Here is a 21950-nt window from a genome sequence, read left to right as displayed (position 1 = left end):
GCAAAATTCCCTTCCTTCTGTCTGTTTCCTGGTAGTGCATTATCTCTGAAAGGTCTCTGGGGATCTCTGGCAGGCACCAGACATGCCTTGCCTTCTAGTGCAAAATCCAATCCCATGTCTAAACCCATCGTGTAAAATAAAGCAGTTCCTGTGTTGGATATAACAATTGCAACAAATTTGATTTGCATCTCCCCAGCATTCTCTCCTCAGGTAAATAATCCCCCTTGAAAAGGGAGAAGCTTGGCATATCCCTGGGTCAGTGGCCTAGTGACAGCTTTGTGGGACACCCTGTTAATGACCAGAATTTCATCCTGCATTCACTTCCTGAGCCAGCTGAAGCCAGGAGCATCGCATCAGCAACTAACTGAATTGGAGTGCCAGAAAGTCTTGTACCCCTATCCGGTGGGATGCTGCTGGTTATTAGGGACAGGTGGATTGCAGAGGCACTTATGTATCATCTTCCCCTCACTTTCACCAACACTCATGCATTTAATTTCCTTTGGTTCTAGCTGCAGAAATACCCCAACTGCAGGGGTCCTGTGAGCTGCTTCTGTTGTCACTGGTGCTGGGTAGAAGTCCCCTGCTTGCCTTAGCCGTGTCCTTTGGCACTAGCAGTTGCTGGAAGGAACCTTGCCAGAGAAACTCATTGCTGTCTGGATACAAGTGGCTCAAGTAATCTCTTCAACTTCGCTGTTAGCCAGACTCTTTCTCCCTGCCCTTTGCCTGTCTTTGGCGTATTGTTGCTCTGTGATCAGTGTCTATAGTTCTTGTACTAAATAAAGTTTCTAGGAATGTTTTAACACACTAATCACTATAATCAAGTCCTTCAGACCAAGGTGTAGGCTGTAGACAGAAGTCTGAGTGCAGGGCACCCAGCCTGCTCCCAGAACAAGCAGTTCCCCAGGAAGGACCGTTTGTGCCTAGTGACGTTTCTGCAAAGTGGACTTCAGGGTTTTACAAAATGTATCAGACTTTTAAACTCTAATGAGGACAAACTGCGCAGCTGCCTATGCAGGCCTGGTAATTTCACTGAGATTACCTTGAGGAGTTGAACTCCTTCCAAGTGCCCCTGAGGTTTGGATAAGTGCAGCTGTGTTTGGCAAAAGCCGGGGAGTGAGGAGTGAAGTTAATGATTATCCCCCTTGCATCCTGGGACCCATGCTCCTGCTCTGCCCCAGCCACAAGGCAGCCTCACAAGGCAGTATGGTCTCGCTCTTTCCTTTGGCTGTGACTGTGGGGCTGCTTAGTCTGACAGGCCCTGCCAGGAGCCCGAAAACTGAGCCCCTGAGTGGCTCCAGTGAGCAGCCTCTCTTCCGTGGAGCTGATCGCTATGACTTCGCCATTGTTGTCCCTGCGGGTGGCACCGAGTGCTTCTGGCAGTTTGCACATCAGAGTGGCTACTTCTACTTCAGCTATGAGGTGAGTGCTGGGGACCCGAGTGCTGGGGAGGACTCTTGCAAACGGCAGGTTTTCAGCTTAATAGAATTTCCTGGTAAAATAAATAACTTCCTGCAGCCAGACAGCTGCGTATCCAACGAGGAATTGCTATAGTGGATCCATCTGTCGTGGTCTCTGGCAATGGCCAGTACCAGCTGCTTCATGGGGAAGGTAGAATGGATCCTGTAGTCAACAATTAGGCAGTAACCTGCTCTTAGAGAGAGGCTTTCAGTCAGTAGCTGGTTTAAGTCCTAAAGCAGGAGGGCTGATAGCTCCCAAAAACAGTTACTTTAAAAAATCCTAGTTAGTGTAACTCTGGATGTTCTCAGTGTTCGCTTAAATCTCCAACCTTTTTTTGAATCCTAAAGTTTGTCTCAGCTCTTACAGTAGTGAGTTCCACAGATTAACTGTTCATTGTGTAAAATATTGCAGGCAGTTTCTGTACTGTAACATTTGCATCGCATGCACAAAAGATCTCTAACTGAAAAAAGGACAAACTCTTGAATCTTTCCAGCTATCAGGATGGCCAGCTGTCTGGGGTGCTGGGTTATTTGGAGCACTCAACTTCCACTGGAATTTGGCAGCTGTTGGTTCTAATTGCACTCAAAACGACTAGCTAAGGATTTTTTTTAATAAGACTAAATGATCTAATGGTCCCTTCTGGCTTCAGAATCTTTAAAAATGGTATCTTCTATATCAACTTGCTGCCTTTCACTTTCAGTGTCTGCTTGCTGTTGTTTTCTGAGTGGGTGTGAATAGGAGTGCCCCATCTACCTTCTCCACACCTCTATTTTGTCCTTTCTTACGTCTCCTTTGAACTGAACAGTCCCATTCTTCTTGTCCTCAAAACTTCCATCCTTGTCCCTGAACCCCCTCTATTTTTCCTGTATCCCTTGAAGTAAGGTGATGAGTACTGTGTTCTATCCTGGTAGCACACAGGAGTTGTCCTCTAGTCCAGTGCCCAATCTCTGACAGTGGCCAGAACCAGATACTTCAGAGGAAGGTGGAACCAGCCTTGTATTAGGCAGGTGTGGGGTGATTGACTTGTCACCTCCCCACACACACATTAGGTGTTTTCCTAATTCCTTAAAGAGATGGGTTTAAATCCTGAAGCATGAGGTTTATTGTCTCTCCCAAAATTTGTTAGCATTAACTATTATAACTCTGGATATTTTTGTTACCCGTATAAATGTCCAGTCCCTTTTTGACTCTTGCTAATTCTTGGCCACAGCAACATCCTCTGGCAATGAGTTCCGCAGTCTAATCTCACAGGTGGAAGTGTTTGCTTCCTGTTAGTTTTGCATTTTGCTCTCTCATTTCATTGACTGTCCCCTACGTTATGAGAGGGAGAACAGAAGCCCTGATCTCTCTCTCTTTCATTTTAGCTGATGGTTTATTAGTGATTCATATAATGGCATCATATTTTTCTCATTCTTTAAAACTATTCTTTAAACATCCCCTTTTAACCCACGTGACTTCCATTTTCCCCTCTTACTGCCATAGTTTAGTCTCCTTTCTATTGGCTTCACTGGAGTTGGATTTCTTTCCCCTGAACAAGAGGGTGGCTCAAATACCCTCTTCCCCTGCCCCCACCTCACCTTCCTATTTGGTTTGTGAAGGGGAGCGCCTGCCTTCTAGTGACCTTGCTCCAGGCTGAGTCTAAGGACTGTTTTTAGGGCATTTTTGACTAAACCCCCTTACTAAAAGTTAAGGCCCTGCCATGCTGCTCTTGGGGCACTCCCCTCTGTTGAGGAAACTGGAACTTGATTGTATTGTGGTGACTATTAGAGGCTCAACTAGTGATTACGTCAGGAACTCCCAGCTTTGGCTTTGACCTCAGTGGAGAGAATGTCTCCTTGTTCTGGAGAATATGCTGTTCCAAAGGTTCCTGGGGAACTTTGCAAAGTTGGTAGCAGAGGGGCGAGTGCTAGTAGCCAGCTTCCAGTGTTGATTGGATCTTCGCTTGGCAGGAGGTTCCATAGTGCATGGACTCAGCTAAGCACTCACAACATGAGACCTTCCTGTCTCCTAGGGTGTGTGTGGAAGGAATATCCCAGGTATCCTGCTGCATGGTTGTTTATCTGGGCTCCAGCCTGGGATGGAGCCCTCCAGTTCTCTTATCTTAAACCCTGCAACTTCCCAGCTTCTGTTTACACAGGCCCGACTGAAGTAGAGCTGGGAGTTTGTGCCTGGCACTCTTGTCACTATTCGGGTTTATCAGCGGCTCCCTTGGCTCCCTTTATCTGTCTGCGTGTGGAGCAAAGCAGCTGGGCTGTAGGCAGAGGGGCTGGAGCTGTTCCAGGATTCGGGGGACTGAGCTGGTGTTCAAGTCCAAGGTGCTCCCCCACCCTTCTTTTAGCCTGTTCCAAAGCAAGGGAGATGTGCAGCTGGACGTACTGATTGCTGCATGCGTAAAGGGCAAGGAGGGCTGGGTTGAACCATAACAGCTCCCGCTCGGGGGTGACTGTACATGGAGGGAAGCGAATTCACTGCCCAGTCATGGAACGTGTTTGGGGGCCAGCCCTGTGCTAGCTAGATCTCTATTAGCCGTGGCATGGATCAGTACACAGACTAGGAATGAAAATACCAGGGTTGATGTCAAGGTCCACTGGAAACCCCCAAAGTGGTTGGGGAGAGAGAGGGGATTGCGGGAGAGGAGAATTACACTGTCCAGCGCAAAACTGGGCCAAATCCTTGGTGTCCTTGCACTGACTCAGCAGGTTCTCCTTGCCCCAGCCTTCCTTTCTGATCCTGCATCCCCTGGAGCTTGGCCTGAGTGCACAGGGAACCACTTAGTTGCCAGGTGGAAGCTCTTATCTTTCACCCTGCAGAGTGGTAGCATTCTCCCCATTTCACTGACAGGAACTGAACCATCCAGCCATACACTGTGTGGAGAGCCAGGACTTTCCCAGTTCTGTGCTCGTTCCTCCAGATGGTGCCTCTGTGTAGCCTGTCTGGTCTGCTCAGGACGCTGCGGCTCCTGTAAACTCACGGGCGCCCACTCAAGGTGAGTTTAGCTGTGTAGTAAATGCCACTAAGATCAGTCATGGGCTTTGCTGCCTTTATAAGCAACATGGCCCCATCCGTTTCCGTGGGAATTCCCGAGGACAGCATCAGTCAGGCTTGTTCTTTGCTAGAACTCAGACCTGCACCCAAAGTTCCCTGTTCTGCTCCATATCTCGGCTTCAGGTACAACGAACTTCGGGAATTGGACATGACAGACACGTCTTGGCCACTGCAAACGATCCCAACGGCCTCCAAATGGGCACTTCCCAGGATGTACGAGGACAGATGAACTTCCCAACCAAAGAGACAGGTTCTTGCCACCCTGCTACTTCCCTGGCCTACATGAGATCTGGACTACTCCAATCCAAGGGCAGCCTGCAGATCATTAATGATCTAAGTCATAGGCCTGTAAAAGTCTTGCTAGACACAGCATGTGTGATATGAGCTCAGAACTTGACTATACGGGCAGCCAAGCTTTTCTGCAGCTGCTAAGCTCAGAGAGACCATGTCTCTGCTGCAGAGAAGGGGCAAATGAGAGCTAACAGTGGGGTAATGTCTGACTGTCACCGCACCTGTTGCTCTCCTCTGATGCTTGGAACCACTTCTCTCTACAGGTTTTTACCAGCTGTGCTTGACCAATCGGCTCAACCATTTCGGTTTCCTGCAGGTTTATCTCAGCTTCGGTGTGTTCTATGAAGGCTTTGACCTGCAAAACTTGCCAGACATAGAAAGGAAGAAAATGAATGACACACTGGAGGCAATTGAGGTAATGTTTTATTTGCACTGTCAGCTGCCTGGGAATCAATTGCAGGGCTGAGGCAAGCTCAAACGGGCATCTTGGTTTTGAAAATGAGGCACATGGAAATAAATGGGGAGCTAAGGATAACTACTGCTCCCAGGAAACATACAAGGGGCAGCAACTGGAGTAGTGTTAAACCAGTCAGACACTTGGCTCTGGAGAGAGCCAGGAATGGGGGTGTGTCACATTCTGGGGTGCAATCCAGATCAGTGAGTAACTCTGTCATTGCCTGCCTTGTAGCCCTGGGGGCCTCACAATGCTTTGCTGCTGTAGCTCCCAACCTGCAATGACCACAAACAGCATGCAGGTCACACCTTGACTGTCTGCGTATAGCCAACCAGCCCTGCAGCCTGTCTGCAATGCTCGTCACTGTCTGGCTTGGTTACTACCTGCAGGGTGACCCCAACACACTCCCAGTCCTGAATTTTCCCCAAAATGTGTTCTGTGCTGTCCAGCCCTCTGCTGAGTAGTTCAGGTATTAGAAGCCCATTGCCCCTCTAAGGGGTCAATACTCAAGTTTGCTACCCAAACTGGAGTTACCCAAACAGTTCAGTTCAAACACAGCATTGGATTAGTTCTGATTGTAGTTAAAGAAATTCATTTTATTTCTTAAAGACATTTTAGGCGAGTACAAGTATAAGGCATTAAAGTCAGAAGTGGTTACAAGAAAACTAAAGATAAAGCACTGTCTAGTAGCTAAAACTCAACAAACTAGACTTGGTTGAAGGTAAAATCCTTAGCAAAATTGCTGACAATTCTCCGGTCAGGATCTCTCCTAAAGTCAAAGGACTGGCTCCTTCGTCATCTTAGGTGAAAGAGAAGCAGCAAGAGCTTTGGGGTGGTTTTGCCCCTCGCTTTTATAGTCCAACCACCTTCTGAAGTGGATTCTTCTGAGGATTAACCCTCAAAGCAAAGTTTATTCAAACTCTAAAGGTGGCGACATGGAGATTGGTGGTGAAAGTGGCTCCATGATCATTCTTCTCCCCTGTATATGCTGAAATGCAGCTTGTCTCCTGTCACTTCCCCGTTTTGCTGTCTTGAGGACACTGTTTACTCCTTAGATCTAAATTGAGGTGCGCACATTCCTGTGTTAAACAGCTCTGTCCTGAACTTCTTCTGCCTAGCCAGGGCTGTGCTATCACCACCATACAGAGGGAATTCATAACTCTACAGATCATGTTGCTGCGTACATCTCACCAGGATATTGACAAGCAAGTTATTAGTTTCCAAATGACACCTCACTATGTTCAACACAGATTACAGTAGTGTGTAGCGTGTGAATACAGTGGTGCTTTCGGTCACAGGGGGTTGTGTGAAAAACAGGAAGGGTGGCTGAGGGAGAGATCTATGTCAATGGGGCATGTGAATTTGGATGGGGCTTGCTGCTGGGAATCTGGATGGAATGTATCACTCAACAGGCTCCTGTTCTGTTCCTGAAACACTCTGCTCTTGTCATTCAATCCCAAATGGTGAAAGATCTGTTCCTGCAGGCTCTGTGCGAGGTCTGGGGGGCTTCCATTCTTCCCCTTACTGGTTCTCACAAGAACTTAGTAACTGCCAGACCAGATCAGCCCTAAGGTTCATCTACTCCTGTATCCTGCCTGACAGTGGCCAGCACCAGATGCTTCACAGAAATATTCAAGAAACCTGGGAGAAGGCAGATGTGGGATAATGTCCCCATGAAGGTTTCATCCCAACCCCCACTACCAAAGATTAGCTTAAGCCCTGAAGCACATAGTTAAAGGTATTCTAAAACCATTAGCATGAACAATAATATCCATTGGATCTTGCCAAGTTCGTGGCATTGAGTACCACAGTCTAATCAAAGGTTGGAAGAAGTATTTCATTACCTGTCCTTGTGCTCTTTGCAGGAGAGCACCCACAAGCTGCAGGCCCATGTCTTCCACATGTGGCGCTTTTATAACTTTGCCCGGATGAGGAAAGCAGCTGACTATTTCATCCTTCAGTCCAACTATAACTATGTGAACTGGTGGTCACTGGCTCAGAGCCTCGTCATTGTCCTCTCAGGAGTTCTGCAGCTGTATTTCCTGAAGCGGCTCTTCAATGTGCAGCCCACTACTGCCACCAATAAACCGAGGTGCTAAGGCCCCTAGCTTACACCACTGCGGGACCCATGTAGCAGGAAGAACCAAAGGACAGGCCCGTAACACTGCAGAGCACACTGAACTCCATCTCATCCCCCCCCCCATGGAAGAATGGGATATCCTACGTGTGGAAGGAGCTGGGCTGTGGGATTTTTCAGGTACAGAATTCCCCGCAATGCTCTAGTGTCCAGCTGGCTCTTTACCTTACCTTTGTTCTCTACCTGGCCTCTAGCACAAGACCCATTTTTGAGGGAGGGAGAGGGGATGGTTCACGGCATTCAGTGCTGGGTTGGGGCTAGTTTAGGCCTAATCTACCCAGTGGTCTAATAGTGAAATGGCTTGAAAAGCTGTTCACATATTATAAATAAAATAAAATAGTTCACACTGTGAAAGTACTGTCCTGTCTGAAGCCACCATCTTCCAGGAACCAGGGCTGGTGGTACTGCCCCAGGAATTAGATACCTGCTCCCTACCATGGAAGCCACTGCTACAGCACCCACCTACACTGCTTCTGATTAGCCCTGGGTGTGTGGTTATGTGGTCCTCGAGTGGCACAACCCTGTTAGCTTTCCCCTGCGCGCCCCCCGCCCCATACCCAGGTCTCTGTTGGGGAACAAGGCAGAAATGACCCGAGAGGAGGGATCACTTTGTTCCTGTTGACTGAAACAGCTGTGTTCACCTCTATCTCCTGTGACACGGAACTTCCAGGTAGCCCTAGCACCCCTGGAGGGAGTAGGTGGCTGCATGAAGGTAATCTACGCCCCTCAGCAGCTACTACGGAGACAACTGCCTTTAGTCTGAGAGCCTAAGAGCTGGTCCTGGGCAGGGCCTCGGCCCAAGTAGCTGAGGTCTTTCACTAGGCCACACCAACAAGGGTTTTATTAGATAGAAAACAAGTTTTATGTAATCCCTGTCTCCTTTTCAGGCTGGGACAGGCAGACCCCAGAGATCACAATAGTTATGACTAAGTCACGGGTAGATTGGTCTGTAATCCTCCCCAGCAGCCTGCAGAGCCCCATGCCAGGAGAGCTCCCTGCTGCTGCTTTGAGTTCTGATTTCAAACACACTCCATTCTTGCCATGGGCAGCTGAATCCTCAAAGCTTTGTGCTGCTGGCTGCCCTTTAAGTCAGTGTCTCCTCATGCCGCACGTACTCCCCAACATCCGCCTGATGAAATACTACGATTGCCATGGGGTCCACTTTCCGGCAGTCCTGGGTAGACTTGGCCGCGACTCCAAAACCCTGGGGAATTGAGAATAGTGAAAGTCGGGCACCCGCTTGTATTAACCCCCCTCTACTCAAAGCAAGTTCATCCCCGTTTTCTGAAGAATGGTCCACTCCCCCTACCAGCACTGTTGCTTACCAGAGGAACATCAGCCATGGAATACACTACCACACCCTGGTACTGAGCTGTGTTCTCGGTGATGCGGCCTAGGCCAGATTTCAGCACGTGGTTCCCATAAAGGAAGGACTGCTCTGCTCCAGGTTTCACCCACACTTTATACTGCAAGAGAAAAGCACCCATCCTCAGGAGGCAGAGCAGTTGCTCACCCAGATCTTCACAAGTTAAACTTATTGCTGAACCTGCAAGGTTCCTCCTCATACAACTGGGCACAAGGGAAGAGACACAGGTGATACCAGCTTATGAAGTAAGGCTCAAGTGAGGTAGCTGGGGCATGGGAGACAACAGAGAAGACCTGTAACAGTTCATTGTTTCCTTATGCTCTTCATGCAGCCATGTAAGGGGACCAGAGGCTGAGGCCAGCAGGGGTTTGTGCCAGGGAAACTCACAGAAAACAGATTACTTTGTAGGTAGAGCCTCAGTATAAGGTAAGCCAGAAAGCAGACAGTTGAGACTGGAGACAGTTCCAGTGCCACAAGGGGGGTAAATGGGGAGGGAAATATTAGCAGTTAGTAGCACCCGAAGACCCTAAACGGGACCGGGGTCCTGGGCACTGTACAAATCTATTAAAGACACTCTCCATGCATCCAATCTAGAGAGACAAAGGGTAGGGGGTACGGGCACTATAAAAGCAAATGAGTATGGGAAAGAATTGGTCTATCTTGTTTAGTTACAGGGTCTGCAGATATATTACACTCTTTTCCCATCCAGGCCCCTCGCACCAGCAATGTTCCCTCTAATTTTTTCCATCTATGTGTGGAATAAATTTTATGATGTGCAGATGTGCACCAACAGTAGAAACAAAAAACCTAGATATATTTTAAAAAAGTTAAATAGGGACAGCAAAGACAGGTTAGGCATTTTAGAACTCACATTTAAATTTAATTCTTTGAGTAGTAAGAGAAAAAAATTATGAAATGCACAAACCAGTCAAAACACTAAAATAATACTTTGAAAGAATAAAATTACAGAGAATATATGTGCATTGCAGGAAGTACCAAGAAGTAACAACAACAATAATACAAGTATATGTTGGGAGGTGCGTGTGACACAGACTGTGTATGTGCTGGCTACTGGGAAAGTTTTTGAGAGATGTCTCTGTCACTGTCTCTTTAAGGCACTCATGGAAAGCTCTTCTGCTCTGTCCTGAGCCCTGTTGTCTCCTCTCCCCTCCCCTGGTCTGCACAGCCAGCAGGAGGGTCCCGGGAGCAGCTGCAGAATGGAGCAACATGGGTGGAGGGGGACCTGAACACATGCTGCCACTGTGCACACTCTGCTAATCAGCTGGGCAGCACTTAAATCTCTCCTGTGCTGCTTAAGCAAGCAGCTTACAGGGAACACAGCACACCAGTACTGCTAAACATGACCAAGGATCAGGTTGCTGCCTGAAAGCTTCTCCTTAGCAAGCCTCTCACCTTGGCATAGGGAGCAAGGTAATCCAGGGCAGTGACATGGAGCCGGAACTTCTGAGTCTTGGTGAACTTCCCAAAGCAGGTGCCCAGTGCCACCAGCTTGTCCCCAGGGATACTGGTCGCCACCTTCAAGATTCTCTCACTAGAAAAGAGCAAATGCAGCCATGTGATTAGTTCTCAGAGAAGCTCACCACCTGAAAGAGAAGTTATAACCTGCACCAGGCACCCCACTGTCAGCCAGAGGCACGATGGGGCAGGGCAACTTGGCTGGGGACCTGCAGTGCATGAATATCTGCCGTCACAAGAAGCATCAGCCCCTCAATCTCCAGGAAAGGACCAGGAGGCAGAGCGTGCTGGGGGCCAGTCCCTGCCCTGAGCCAGGGGAGCTTGTTAGGAGCCAGGTGGACTCCCACTGAGACAGCAGTGGCCCAGTCTGCAGAACTAGTCACTTCAGAGGCAGCTGCGGAGCCTGCGCTTGTGCCCCGGGGACTCTGCAGCCCGGCTGCGCCACCCACCTGACATAGTAAACCCGGTCCTTGTGCAGGCGGAAACAGTAGGAGCCGTCAGGCCGGTCCACCAGCAGCTGGATGTTCTCGCCGATGCTGTGGGGAGAGAGACCGTGAGCGCTGGGCCCTGGGACGGACCACCTAGGGGCCACCGCCCGGGCCGCCCCCCACTGCCCAGCCCCAGCCCCCCGGGCCAGCGCCACACCGCCCCCCACCCCCCTCGGACCAGCCCCCCACTGCCCAGCCCCACCCCCCCCCGGGGCGGCCCCCCACTGCCCAGCCCCCCGGGCCAGCGCCACGCCGCCCCCCACCCCGGCCAGGCCCCCACCCCCCCGGACCAGCCCCCCACTGCCCAGCCCCCCCCCGGGGCGGCCCCCCACTGCCCAGCCCCCCGGGCCAGCGCCACACCGCCCCCACCCCCCCCGGACCAGCCCCCCACAGCCCAGCCCCACCTCCCCCTGACCAGCGCCCCACTGCCCTCCCCCTCCCCCTGACCAGCGCCCCACTGCCCTCCCCCTCCCCCTGACCAGCGCCCCGCCTCACTATTTCGCGAGCTTCTCGAACAGGGCCCGGGTCTCCTCCTCCGTGAGGGGCCGCATCGCCGCACCCGGCAGCTCCGGGCTCAGTCAGTGCACGGCTCCACGTGGGGGAGGGGAAAGCCCGGAACCGGAAACAGCTCTGGGCCAGTAGAGCCTGGAACATAGAGCGGCCTCCTGGCCGGCGTGCCCCGCTCAGTGCCATAGAGTCCGGCGGTCACCGCAGGCCCGCGCGCCGGGCTTGGGTTCGCGGAGCTGTAGGGGGCGCCAGAGCAAGTGTCTCCAGAGCAGCGGAGTTGCTGGGGGGGCCGTGGGTAGAGTGCCCCCCACACCATAGAGTCCTGCACCCTGTGCCTAGCGCGTAGCTGCGTGTCGTGGCGCTCTCCCCAAGATGGCGGCGGCCGGCGCGGCGCTGGAGGAGGCCAGCCTGCTGGCCTGGCTGTTCCGCGGGGCGCCGGGGCCGGCGCCGGGGCCGGAGCTGGCCGGGTACCTGGCGGAGCTGGCGGGGCTGGGGCTGGAGGCGCTGGGCCGCGAGCCGGGCCGCCTGGCCGAGGAGCGGGCGCTGGCCGCCGCCCAGACGCGGCACTTGGCCTTCGCCCACTACAAGATCTTCATCCGCTCGGCCGAGTGCACCAGCGAGACGGGCCGCGGCTTCGGGGGCATCGAGCGCGGCCTGGCCCGGCTCCTGGGGCGGCTGCCCGGCTTCCAGGAGAGCTGCAGGTGGGCCCGGGGCGTTGCGGGCCGGGGGGCGCCCGGGGCGTTGCGGGCCGGGGGGCGCCCGGGGCGTTGGGGGGGGTGGCGCGGGCCGGGGGGCGCCCGGGGCGTTGCGGGCCGGGGGGCGCCCGGGGCGTTGCGGGCCGGGGGGCGCCCGGGGCGTTGCGGGCCGGGGGGCGCCCGGGGCGTTGCGGGCCGGGGGGCGCCCGGGGCGTTGCGGGCCGGGGGGCGCCCGGGGCGTTGCGGGCCGGGGGGCGCCCGGGGCGTTGCGGGCCGGGGGGCGCCCGGGGCGTTGCGGGCCGGGGGGCGCCCGGGGCGTTGCGGGCCGGGGGGCGCCCGGGGCGTTGCGGGCCGGGGGGCGCCCGGGGCGTTGCGGGCCGGGGGGCGCCCGGGGCGTTGCGGGCCGGGGGGCGCCCGGGGCGTTGCGGGCCGGGGGGCGCCCGGGGCGTTGCGGGCCGGGGGGCGCCCGGGGCGTTGCGGGCCGGGGGGCGCCCGGGGCGTTGCGGGCCGGGGGGCGCCCGGGGCGTTGCGGGCCGGGGGGCGCCCGGGGCGTTGCGGGCCGGGGGGCGCCCGGGGCGTTGCGGGCCGGGGGGCGCCCGGGGCGTTGCGGGCCGGGGGGCGCCCGGGGCGTTGCGGGCCGGGGGGCGCCCGGGGCGTTGCGGGCCGGGGGGCGCCCGGGGCGTTGCGGGCCGGGGGGCGCCCGGGGCGTTGCGGGCCGGGGGGCGCCCGGGGCGTTGCGGGCCGGGGGGCGCCCGGGGCGTTGCGGGCCGGGGGGCGCCCGGGGCGTTGCGGGCCGGGGGGCGCCCGGGGCGTTGCGGGCCGGGGGGCGCCCGGGGCGTTGCGGGCCGGGGGGCGCCCGGGGCGTTGCGGGCCGGGGGGCGCCCGGGGCGTTGCGGGCCGGGGGGCGCCCGGGGCGTTGCGGGCCGGGGGGCGCCCGGGGCGTGGGGGGGGCGCCCGGGGCGTGGGGGGGGCGCCCGGGGCGTTGGGGGCGGGCGGCGCGGGCCGGGGGGCGCCCGGGGCGTTGGGGGCGGGCGGCGCGGGCCGGGGGGCGCCGGGGCGTTGGGGGCGGGCGCCCGGGGCGTTGGGGGGGGTAGCGCGGGCCGGGGGCCGCCGGGGCGTTGGGGGCGGGGTGCCCGGGGCGTTGGGGGGGGTGGCGCGGGCCGGGGGGCGCCCGGGGCGTTGGGGGGGGTGGCGCGGGCCGGGGGGCGTTGGGGGCTGAGTTCTCCTTCCCTCCAGCAGGAGCTTCTTGCGGGACGCTGAGGAAATCGCCTCCAGCCGCCGCATGAACAGCCTGACACTGAACCGGCACACGGAGATCTTGGAGATCCTGGAGATCCCGCAGCTGATGGACACCTGCGTCCGCAACGGCTACTACGAGGAGGCGCTGGAGCTCGCTGCCTATGTGCGCCGGCTGGAGAGGAAACACTCCTCCATCCCTGTCATCCAGGTTCGTCCAAACAGCGCTGCCCATGCTGGAGGGGCTGCAGCCCCTGGGCATGGGATGAGCTCCTCAGATGGTGGCTGGCATGGGTCAACTTGCCTCCACGCAGCAGGTGGGGTCTTGCTCTGAGAGGAGTGTGCTTTGCGGGGTGATGTTTGGAGTTCAGGTTTGGGGCATGACGCTTGAAGCCGTGGTGGGCTCTCTCGTAGCTGCGGTCTCTCTCTCCCTGGCTCTAGGGCATTGTGGACGAAGTGCATCAGTCTTCACAGCTGATGCTGAATCACTTGATCCAGCAGCTGCGCACTAATATCCAGCTGCCAGCTTGCCTGCGTGTCATCGGCTACTTGCGGCGCATGGATGTCTTCACGGAGGCTGAACTGCGCATCAAGTTCCTGCAGGCCCGGGACGCCTGGCTCCACTCCATCCAGGCCTCCATCCCTGATGATGACCCCTACTTCCACATCACCAAGACCATCGAGGCCTGCCGCGTCCATCTCTTTGACATCATCACGCAGTATCGCGCCATCTTCTCGGACGAGGAGCCATTGCTGCCTCCCGGCGAGCATGCGGTCAACGAGAGTGCCATCTTCCATGGCTGGGTGCTGCAGAAGGTTTCACAATTCCTGCAGGTTCTGGACAATGACCTCCAGCGGGGGGTGGGCAGCCGCTTGGACTCACTGTTGGGTCAATGCATGTACTTTGGCCTGTCCTTCAGCAGGGTGGGGGCTGATTTCCGGGGCCAGCTGGCCCCGGTATTCCAGCAAGTTGCATTTGGCACTTTCAGGAAGGCAGTTCAGGAAGCTGTGGACAAATTCCAAGATGAGATGAACTCCTACACACTGATCTCTGCTCCAGCTGTCCTGGGCAGCACCATCCCTGCAGCAGTGCCAACCACCCAGCCAGGAACCCTGCAGCCTCCCATGGTGCTGCTGGACTTCCCACCTCTTGCCTGCTTTCTGAACAACATTTTGGTTGCCTTCAATGACCTGCGTCTCTGCTGCCCTGTGGCTCTTGCCCAGGATGTGACGACTTCCCTGGAGGCTGCCCTTGGCAAGGTGAGGCAGGTACCTTAACAGGGCATAGCCGTTTCTCTCTATCTCAGCTTTTTGTACTGGGTTGTCAAGGATGGATCTTGCGGTTCCCTTCTGCACTCACCTTGGGCAATTGGGCAGCTGAGTCAGACTCGGGGTCCAGTATCAGAAGATGAATTGTGTAGGGCAAGGTGGTGGGTCAGTGGCTGCTCTCCAGGGCCAGTCCCCCATCACCCTGAGCAGCTTGGGGAATGTGAGGCTGTTTGATGCAGCTGCCCAGGGTGGAGGTTGCGGGATGAGGAACTGAAGGTGCTTATGTGCGCTCTCTCTCTCCTTCCTGCAGGTGACTAAAACAATTCTGGCTTTTCACCGGGCAGAGGAGGCGGCTTTCAGCAGCCGGGAGCAGGAGCTTTTTGTTCAGTTCTGTACAGTGTTCCTGGAAGACCTGCTCCCCTACCTTAACCGTTGCCTCCAGGTCCTCTTTCCCCCAGCCCAGATAGCACAGACCCTGGGTAAGAATTCCTTCCTCCCTCAGCAGAGAAATATGAGGGAAGTGCCTGCTTTCATGCAGAGCCAGGGCGGATCTGCTGAGCAGGTTGGGTCCCAGAGACCCTTATCTTTGATCCCTTCACTGCCCTGCTCTGGTTCCCATGGGACATCTGTTGCCTGAAATGCTCAGAGCTCCCCCAGTGAAGTCCAACAGTCTACAGGGATCCCTGCCTGAGCTGTGTGGTGTTGTCACTGTCCCCATGTCCCTTCCAGTTGGGCTCTGGGTGAGTTAACTCTCTGCTCTCTTGGCCAGGTGTTCCTCCCACTCAGCTGCACAAGTACGGTAGCCTTGGCTGTGTGGACGTGAATGTGATCAAGGAGCCACTCGCCTTCATCCTGCCAAAGAGAGAGGCCGTGTTCACTCCAGACGAGGAGAAGGACCTGGCCCAGGAGACCCCAGCACCTGCAACAGAAATTCCAGGGCCAGAGCAGGGAGTAGAACCCAATGCGCAGCTGCCTCCTGTGGCTGGAGAGGAGAGCAGCGTGAATGCAATGGCTGTTCTTCAGCCTGATGACCCAGTAGCCACAACCTAACAGAGGGAGGGGACTGCCCCAGCTTGCCCTCCGTGCTGCGTGCATATACTGAGTGATTCTGGCCTTCCGCAGAAGCCTGTGGGAGTCTTGCACGTAGAAAGGTATTGAACAATGGCACTGAGTGTGGGGGTGTAGACAGAGATGAACAGGAGCATTGGCTGTGTCTGCTGATGGGAACTGCACAGGGGATTACAGGCTACATCAGCTGTAACTACTTCCTTGGCTTCATTGTAACCATCAAGTGTGGGCAATGGCCCCTGCAGGTCTCCAGGTGCTGTCCGGGTGGAAGGAGGCTGGGCATAAAGAGAGTGAATGCTTTCTGACTTCGAAAGCAGGTTCAATGATGTACATACCTCTGGAAAAGGCTGATCATTGTATAAATAAAGCTCATTAGTGTGTTCTATGGTGCGCCCGCCTTCCTCCCAGCCCTGCCTGCAAGCAGCTCTCCCCCAGCCTGACAAGCACTCAGCTGTTGAAGACAGTCACAGCTGCTGCTATTACCCCCTTTGAGCTCAAACCTCTGGTAGCTCAAGAGGCAACCGTCGGAGAAAAATCTGTGTATTTTTCATACCGTGGCACCTTGCATGGAGCGGGAGGAGGTGCAGTGGTGTACAGGCCCATCTCCAGGCATGGCTGAGTGGGGTAGGAGCTGGTGCTGGTCCTTGGAAGGCTCTCAGATGCCTTTGTGTTTCTGGAACCTTCAGCTTGGGGCTTAGTCCAGCACTTCCCACAGTGTGGGGATCCCTATAACACCTAACATCCAAAACCCAGCGGGGACAGCCTGTGCCCCCTACTGTATGGGGGTGGGTTCCAGGTGTATTTTGAGCCCAAGTGGGGAAGGGACTGCTAGCTTAGGGCAGGGCTGGGGGTTGTAGGCAATTGGAGGGTAAGAGGCATGGGCAGAGAAGGTATGTTCTGGGGCATGCCCCTTTCCCCCGCCTGTGGTTTCCCTGTGCAGCGAGGGGCCTAGGATGCCCTGGGTGGAGAAAGGCCACCCAGCAGCCTCTGTTCAGTGTAGCAGATCTATCCCCTATCTTCCGTTGCGGCCAGGGCGGCGACACCCCGTCTTCCCCACGCTGGGGCTCCTTCCTGGAGGCAGACCTGCGGCATGGGCAGGAAGTGACAGGGAGAGCGTACAGGCCCATCACCGCGGGGCCTGGATGGATCGCCTTGCTGGGCCCAGGGCAGGGGCCGCTCTTGCTCTCCGCGGTGGGGTGCTCTGCGAAGCCCTGCGGCCGCCCGCGCTGGCTTGGAGCCGGTGACGCGGCCAGGGGCTGCGCTCTCCCCAGGAGACTACAACTCCCGGCATGCTCCGCTCCTTCCGGTTGGGCGGCCGGGTGCCGCTGGCAGAAGCGCCGCCGCCGCCCTGGGCCCCGCGCGCCTCGCCAGCCCCGGGGGCAGGGCCTGGTGCGGGCGCCGCGGCGGCTGCCCTGCCTGGGGCTGAGCGCGGCCCAGCGCGGGGTGCCCGGCGCGGCTGCTCCCGGCGCACAGGCCGCGCCGGCGGGAGGCCCCGATCCCGCGCAAAGTGTTCGCCAGCCCGGCCCTGAGGGCGCTGGGCGCCGGCCTGGTCCCCTTTCCCGAGGGCTGCGCGGGCCTCGCCGCCTGCGGGCCCCGCTGCCGGGCGGCGCAGCTGTCAGGCAGGCTGGCGCAGCCCTGCGGGCCTCCCGGGCGCCTCCCGGGCGAGCATCGCCCTGCTTAGCGTGGCCCACGTCTCGCTGGAGCGAGCCTGGCCCGCGGGCACCGCCGCTCCCGTCCCCCCCGCAGCCACTGCCCCCGCCCCCCCCGGCTCCCCCCCCCCCCCCGGCCTGCCCTTCCCATCACCCGCCTTCCTGGCTCAGCCCGCCCCGCCCGTCCCCTTTCCCTCCTCCAGTCAGCCTTGTCCCCGCTCCTGTCCCGGCCCCTCACGCCATCCCTGTGGCAACCACGAGCATTGCTGGGCAGCACTGATCTCCGTTCGGCCCCCTGGCCATAGGCGCAGGCTGCAGGCCTAGTCCGGCGTTCTGGCAGGTCCAGTGGGGCAGCAGCCCCGTTCACTGAACCAGGCAGCCGGGGACAGACGGAGATCTTTGCGGTGGTAACTGCAAGTGGCGGGGGCTCCTGCTGGCGTGGGGAGACCCCCCGTTCTGCAGCGCTGATCAGAGCGGGAAATGGCCTGGCCTTCATCCCACCCTGCCCCTAGGCAGGGCCCAAACACCTCCCGCTCTGCCTGTGAGCAGCTCCTAGACAGGGTGAGGCAGCTGGCCCTGCCGCGTGAGCCCTGCCCTGAGGGGGCTAGGACATGCTGTGCCTAGCCAGAGCGGTGGTTGGTGACAGCTGTATTGGGAGCATGGGGGCCTGATGCTCAGCGTCTCACCTGGGCCATGTTTGCTTCTGCAGGCCTGAATGAGGCAGGAGATGCCGTTTCTTGGCAGGCAAGCGGGTGGGCGGCCCGCATCCTCCAGCATGAGATGGACCACCTGCAGGGCATCCTGTACATTGACAAAATGGAGAGCTGGACCTTTGTGAACACACGCTGGATGGAGCTGAGTGCGTGAGCCCCTCGCAGCTGAGGCTGCTGTGCCCAGAGCAGGGGGCTGGGTGCTGCATCATGGGCAGCTGGAGTGACCAGCTTGGGTTGTAATGGGGCGAGTCTTCTGCTCTGAGTGAGGGCCAGATGGATGCACTCAGAGCCTCTGGAGGGAGGAGGAAGCTCTCCCACTGACAGCAAGGAAAATAAATGTGTTGCGCAGCTCAGCTGCAGTCTGAGAGCCTGTGGCCAGGTCGGGGGCCAACCTTCCCCTTTCCCTCTGATACTATGGTTAACACTTTCTCCCTGCTGGGAGCCAGAGCTGGCAGACTGGTGCATCTCCTGTGCTTCCCTAGCAGCCCCTGCCTAGGGCTGTCACCTAGCTGCACCGGGGAGGCCTGCCATACTGGTTCAGGTTTGCCCATCACTTGGAAGGGTAGTTTTATGATGTGCACCCCCAGGGACCACACTGAGATTAACTTGTTTGCCCTTCTGTCAATGCACTGTGTGAAGCTCAGGCCTTAGGGGGAAAGGCCAGTGGATGTCACCTTCCCTCCTGTCAGCAGGAATACTGTCTCCTCCTGCTGGGAGAGGTGGCTAGCAGGTACCACACCAGTGCCGGTGCCTGCAACCGGTTGCTACCCACAGTGCCAGGCCTCTGTAGCAGGGAAGGAACACGATTGCTGAGCCACAGGCCAGGGAGACTCATCCAGCTTTATTACAGCAAATACAGAGAAAGTCTTTCACAATTCCAGCCAGGGTTCCTTTCCCCACCACGTGCCTCACCTCCTGCCACCCACTATCCCCTGCAAGCTGGATGAGGGCAGGCCCGCTCCCTGCTCACGGGCTAGGCTCATCCAACTACCTGTGGCAGCCAATATGTAAGAGAAGCCTGACACAGGGCAGCTCCCCTATGAGCTGCAGACTCTTCCTGGCAGAGGGACCCTAGCAGGCAGCTGTCTACCTGGGCAGGGGCTCTCCTGCTATCAGCCTGCAAGGCCTTAGCAGGAGTTCTCTTCCCTACTGAGAAGCCAGACAGCAATTGAATGAAACACACATGTTCCAGGAACAGGCCATCTTAGTGGAGAGCAGAGCTCTTCCCAAGAGCCACATCTGCTGCAGAGATTTCATTACAAGATGCTGCTCAAGAGCTGCACACGTTGAAAACAGCCCCCCGGAGTGCTAAGCTCCCATGTAAATCCAGCCCTCAGACGTGGACGGGGTGAGCCCCATTTCCCCAAGGCAGCCAGTGGCCAGCCCAGGGCATAGTGAGCTGGGTGGATGGGTTGGGAATTAAATTCAACTAAAAGGGCAACGTGAGACTATGGTCATGGAGCTAAAAGAAAAACATTCAGGTTACAAGTAGCCTATGGGCAAACACCAGCCGTGACAGCCCTGCTGGGCTAGCCCCTCTGCTGGGCAGCTCAGCAGCTCCGCATTGGGTGCTTTCCCTGCCCAATCTGCACCCCCGCCAGCACCTCTCCAGTAGGCAGCCGTGCAAGCTGATCCACCCCCCACAGCAACCTGCCTGGCTGGGGCCTGAGCTGAACCACCCAGGCACATAAGGCAGCAGCTTGGATACTGCAACCCCCTGACTAGGCAGCAGTAGGTGTGGCGGGGGGGAGAGAGGAGATGGAGGTGGGACATTAGTTAAGCACCGGGTGCCTCAAGCTGATGCAGGGGCCTTGCGCCAGGCACCACCCCCACCTCCAGGCTGGCTACAAGCCTCCGAGAGGGACTGACAGTAAAACTGGCCCCAGAGGGTAGTGGGGTAGGAAGAGCAATTGCTGCTTTTCTCCTCCCCACTCCACCCCTTTAGTGGCACCCAAAGCTCTAGGAGACGTGCCAGATTTGGGCAGGGGTGCACCCTGCGTGGCTGAGGGAAGGGCCAGGGGTCAGTGGGGTTTGCTATGGGCCTGGACTTTGTCCCTGCCTGTGCTATAGCCAGCATGAGGTGGCATTAGCAGGGGCCAGCCTAAAACCCCTGCATTGGCAGGACCCAGACCTACAGCATGGTGCAGAGGAAAGTGCGTGGGCAGCACCCCTGTGCCTGTGGGAGAGGCCCCTCCCTCCCAAAAGGTTAACATCCCCTCATCCTTCTCAGTGACTGGTGTGGTGGCTCCTCCAGGGTCACCCCAGAAACAGCCAGCAGCAGCCAAGAACTCATGGCACTGAGATGAGCACAGCCTGCAGGCTGCAGGACCCAGAACATGGCTTGGCTCCAGCAGCAGGCAACATGACTCCAGGGCCCTTACTGGGACAGGCTTGAGGCTTTGGCTCAGAAGCAGCATCACCCTGCCTGCTTTCACCAAGCCCGGCACATGGCAGCCCCTTAAGTCCTGCTCAGCATTGGCAGGAGGTACCAAAGTGCTTTAGAGACTCGTTCCCCCAGCCCTGCATTATCCCTGTTTTACAGAGCAGCAGCCCCAGCGCTCAGTCTAGACTCAGGAGTTCCTGGCTCCCAGTCCTGTGCTCGCAGTACTCAGTCCCCAGAGCCTGGGCCCAGCTTCCCGCAGATGGGGGTTAAAGCTTTCTCATGGCTGTCACCCCAGCCCTAGGCAGAATGGCTGGGGCCTTTCCACTTGCCCCTGGCTCACCTGGCCCCGGGAGGGGCAGGGAGTCTCACACTCCAAGGAGCTGGCTGCAGATCTGAGCACTTTGTGAGGACACAAGCTTTTGTGCTCCAGTCAGCTGGTCTGCCAGGCCCCAGCGCTGTGAAGCAGGCCTCTTGTATGAGTGGTGCTCTGGGATCCTGCACACAAACAGCAGCACGGAGAGAACTGCCCCCATGAGCTCTGGAGCACGGCCACCACCCTGTTACTGCCAGCAGTGCTGGCTACTCCAGCCCATCTGGCTCCCACCCAGCGAGTGCAGATGGGGACTCCCACAAGCAGGCTGCAGCCAGAGCACACAGCAGGTCACTGCAACAGGAGCAGAGATGGCCAGGGGGGTTGCTGTACCAGCCAGGGCGTGGAATTAGCTTATTAGGCTAACGAAGCTCCTCAGATCCAGCGCTGGGGCTTGGCACTTGAACACTCCTATGAGACGAGAATCCGGCAAAGTAGGACAGGGAAGTACAGCAGCCAAGGGGCTGCGGATTGTCACGCCCCTTTGGAGGACGTAGCCCTCAGATCTCCCCCTCCCCTTGACTGTTAGGGAGCCACTCTTGCCCCACATCCACCCCTTCGATTCTTATGGGGATCCTCTAATGCCAGCAGGGTGGGAGGGTGAAGCTGAGTAGCCCTGAGCTCTGCGGCAGGGCCTGCCTTTGAGGGGCCTAGAACCCCAGCTCGCAGCAGGAACGAAGCCTTAGTAATCCAGGAATTGATGGGATTGGGGGCTGCAGCACACAGGAAAGCAAAGAGCAAGGCTCACAGAGGGGATGAAATACCAGCCTCCTGGGGCACTGTACAGCAGGCAGGAGAGGTCCCCCAGCCATGGAAAAGCAGCAAGCCGGGGAGGACTCCCTTGGACTTCTGTTGTGCAGAGCAGCTCCTTACTCCCTGTGTCAGCAGCACTGCGGACGAGAGATCTCCCTGCCATGAAGGGGTGCCAGGAGCAGACACCAGCTAGCCAAGGAGAGACACCGCGGCTCTGCCCTGCTACAGCAGGGCCTAGCTCAGGGGTTCTCAAACAGGGGGTTGCGACCCCCCAGGGGGTCGCAAGGTTATTACATGGGGGGGTCTTGAGCTGTCAACCTTCACCCCAAACTCTGCTTTGCCATCATCATTTATAAGGGTATTAAATATATAAAAAAAATTTCTTAATTTATGGGGGGGGGGGAGGGAGGGAGACACATGCAGAGGCTTGCTGTGTGAAAGGGGTCACCAGTAAAAAAGTTTGAGCCACTGGCCTAGCTGGAGACAAGGCAGCCTTCTGACCCCCCCATGTGCTGCAGAACCTGACCCTAGCTGTGCATCCAGATCCGTTTCCTGCTCGCAACATAACAGGCTGGGTAACGGGAGGGTGCCT

The 21950-nt window shown here is 57.2% G+C and overlaps 4 protein-coding genes across 7 annotated transcripts; 3 read left to right on the top strand and 1 right to left on the bottom strand.

Moving 5' to 3' along the window:
• Nucleotides 1–254: 254 nt before the first annotated feature.
• Nucleotides 255–7731, top strand: TMED6 (transmembrane p24 trafficking protein 6). 2 transcript variants are annotated; one of them, XM_073308329.1, is made up of 4 exons: nt 255–1419; nt 4627–4753; nt 5058–5209; nt 7114–7731. In XM_073308329.1, the coding sequence occupies exons 1-4, from the start codon at nt 1159–1161 to the stop codon at nt 7345–7347; spliced, it is 774 nt and encodes a 257-aa protein (XP_073164430.1). In that variant the 5' UTR covers nt 255–1158; the 3' UTR covers nt 7348–7731. The 2 variants fall into 2 exon arrangements, 1 of the variants encoding a protein (XP_073164430.1); XR_012154554.1 differs by having other exon boundaries at nt 1337–4444; nt 4627–7207.
• Nucleotides 7732–8209: 478 nt separating this feature from the next.
• On the bottom strand, nt 8210–11552 carry NIP7 (nucleolar pre-rRNA processing protein NIP7). Of its 2 annotated transcripts, XM_073308330.1 has the most exons (5): nt 11211–11537; nt 10677–10763; nt 10165–10303; nt 8711–8851; nt 8210–8589 (listed from the first exon to the last, which is right to left on the bottom strand). In XM_073308330.1, the coding sequence occupies exons 1-5, from the start codon at nt 11264–11266 to the stop codon at nt 8470–8472; spliced, it is 543 nt and encodes a 180-aa protein (XP_073164431.1). In that variant the 5' UTR covers nt 11267–11537; the 3' UTR covers nt 8210–8469. The 2 variants fall into 2 exon arrangements, with proteins under 2 accessions (XP_073164431.1, XP_073164432.1); XM_073308331.1 differs by lacking the exon at nt 8711–8851 and having other exon boundaries at nt 11211–11552.
• Nucleotides 11388–15876, top strand: COG8 (component of oligomeric golgi complex 8). Of its 2 annotated transcripts, none has more exons than XM_073308321.1 (5): nt 11388–11923; nt 13154–13364; nt 13595–14413; nt 14733–14901; nt 15192–15876. In XM_073308321.1, exons 1-5 carry the CDS (start codon nt 11595–11597, stop codon nt 15470–15472), a joined length of 1809 nt encoding a protein of 602 aa, XP_073164422.1. In that variant the 5' UTR covers nt 11388–11594; the 3' UTR covers nt 15473–15876. The 2 variants fall into 2 exon arrangements, with proteins under 2 accessions (XP_073164422.1, XP_073164423.1); XM_073308322.1 differs by having other exon boundaries at nt 11389–11923; nt 13157–13364.
• Nucleotides 15877–16101: 225 nt separating this feature from the next.
• On the top strand, nt 16102–21749 carry PDF (peptide deformylase, mitochondrial). The gene is given in 4 exon segments (XM_073308432.1): nt 16102–16114; nt 16431–16950; nt 16952–17109; nt 17849–21749. Coding segments are annotated over 4 exon segments (849 nt in total). The 3' UTR covers nt 18007–21749.
• The last annotated feature ends 201 nt before the right edge of the window (nt 21750–21950 follow it).

The sequence above is a fragment of the Lepidochelys kempii genome, chromosome 12, assembly GCF_965140265.1.
Source record: "Lepidochelys kempii isolate rLepKem1 chromosome 12, rLepKem1.hap2, whole genome shotgun sequence".
In the NCBI taxonomy this organism is placed as follows: Eukaryota; Metazoa; Chordata; order Testudines; family Cheloniidae; genus Lepidochelys; species Lepidochelys kempii.
The sequence above is the reverse complement of the archived record's forward strand: the minus strand, read 5'-3'. Positions and strand labels throughout refer to the sequence as shown.

Bases quoted from the DNA above. Each gene is read 5' to 3' on its own strand.
- COG8 (XM_073308321.1), top strand. From the start codon at position 11,595: ATGGCGGCGGCCGGCGCGGCGCTGGAGGAGGCCAGCCTGCTGGCCTGG. The intron at 13,365-13,594 runs GTTCGTCCAAAC...CCCTGGCTCTAG, and splicing joins CCTCCATCCCTGTCATCCAG to GGCATTGTGGACGAAGTGCA. The intron at 14,414-14,732 runs GTGAGGCAGGTA...TCCTTCCTGCAG, and splicing joins TGGAGGCTGCCCTTGGCAAG to GTGACTAAAACAATTCTGGC.
- TMED6 (XM_073308329.1), top strand. From the start codon at position 1,159: ATGCTCCTGCTCTGCCCCAGCCACAAGGCAGCCTCACAAGGCAGTATG. The intron at 4,754-5,057 runs GTTCTTGCCACC...TTCTCTCTACAG, and splicing joins CTTCCCAACCAAAGAGACAG to GTTTTTACCAGCTGTGCTTG. The intron at 5,210-7,113 runs GTAATGTTTTAT...TGCTCTTTGCAG, and splicing joins ACACACTGGAGGCAATTGAG to GAGAGCACCCACAAGCTGCA.
- NIP7 (XM_073308330.1), bottom strand. From the start codon at position 11,266: ATGCGGCCCCTCACGGAGGAGGAGACCCGGGCCCTGTTCGAGAAGCTC. The intron at 10,304-10,676 runs GTGGGTGGCGCA...GCTCTTTTCTAG, and splicing joins GACCGGGTTTACTATGTCAG to TGAGAGAATCTTGAAGGTGG. The intron at 8,590-8,710 runs GTAAGCAACAGT...TCAATTCCCCAG, and splicing joins CCATGGCTGATGTTCCTCTG to GGTTTTGGAGTCGCGGCCAA.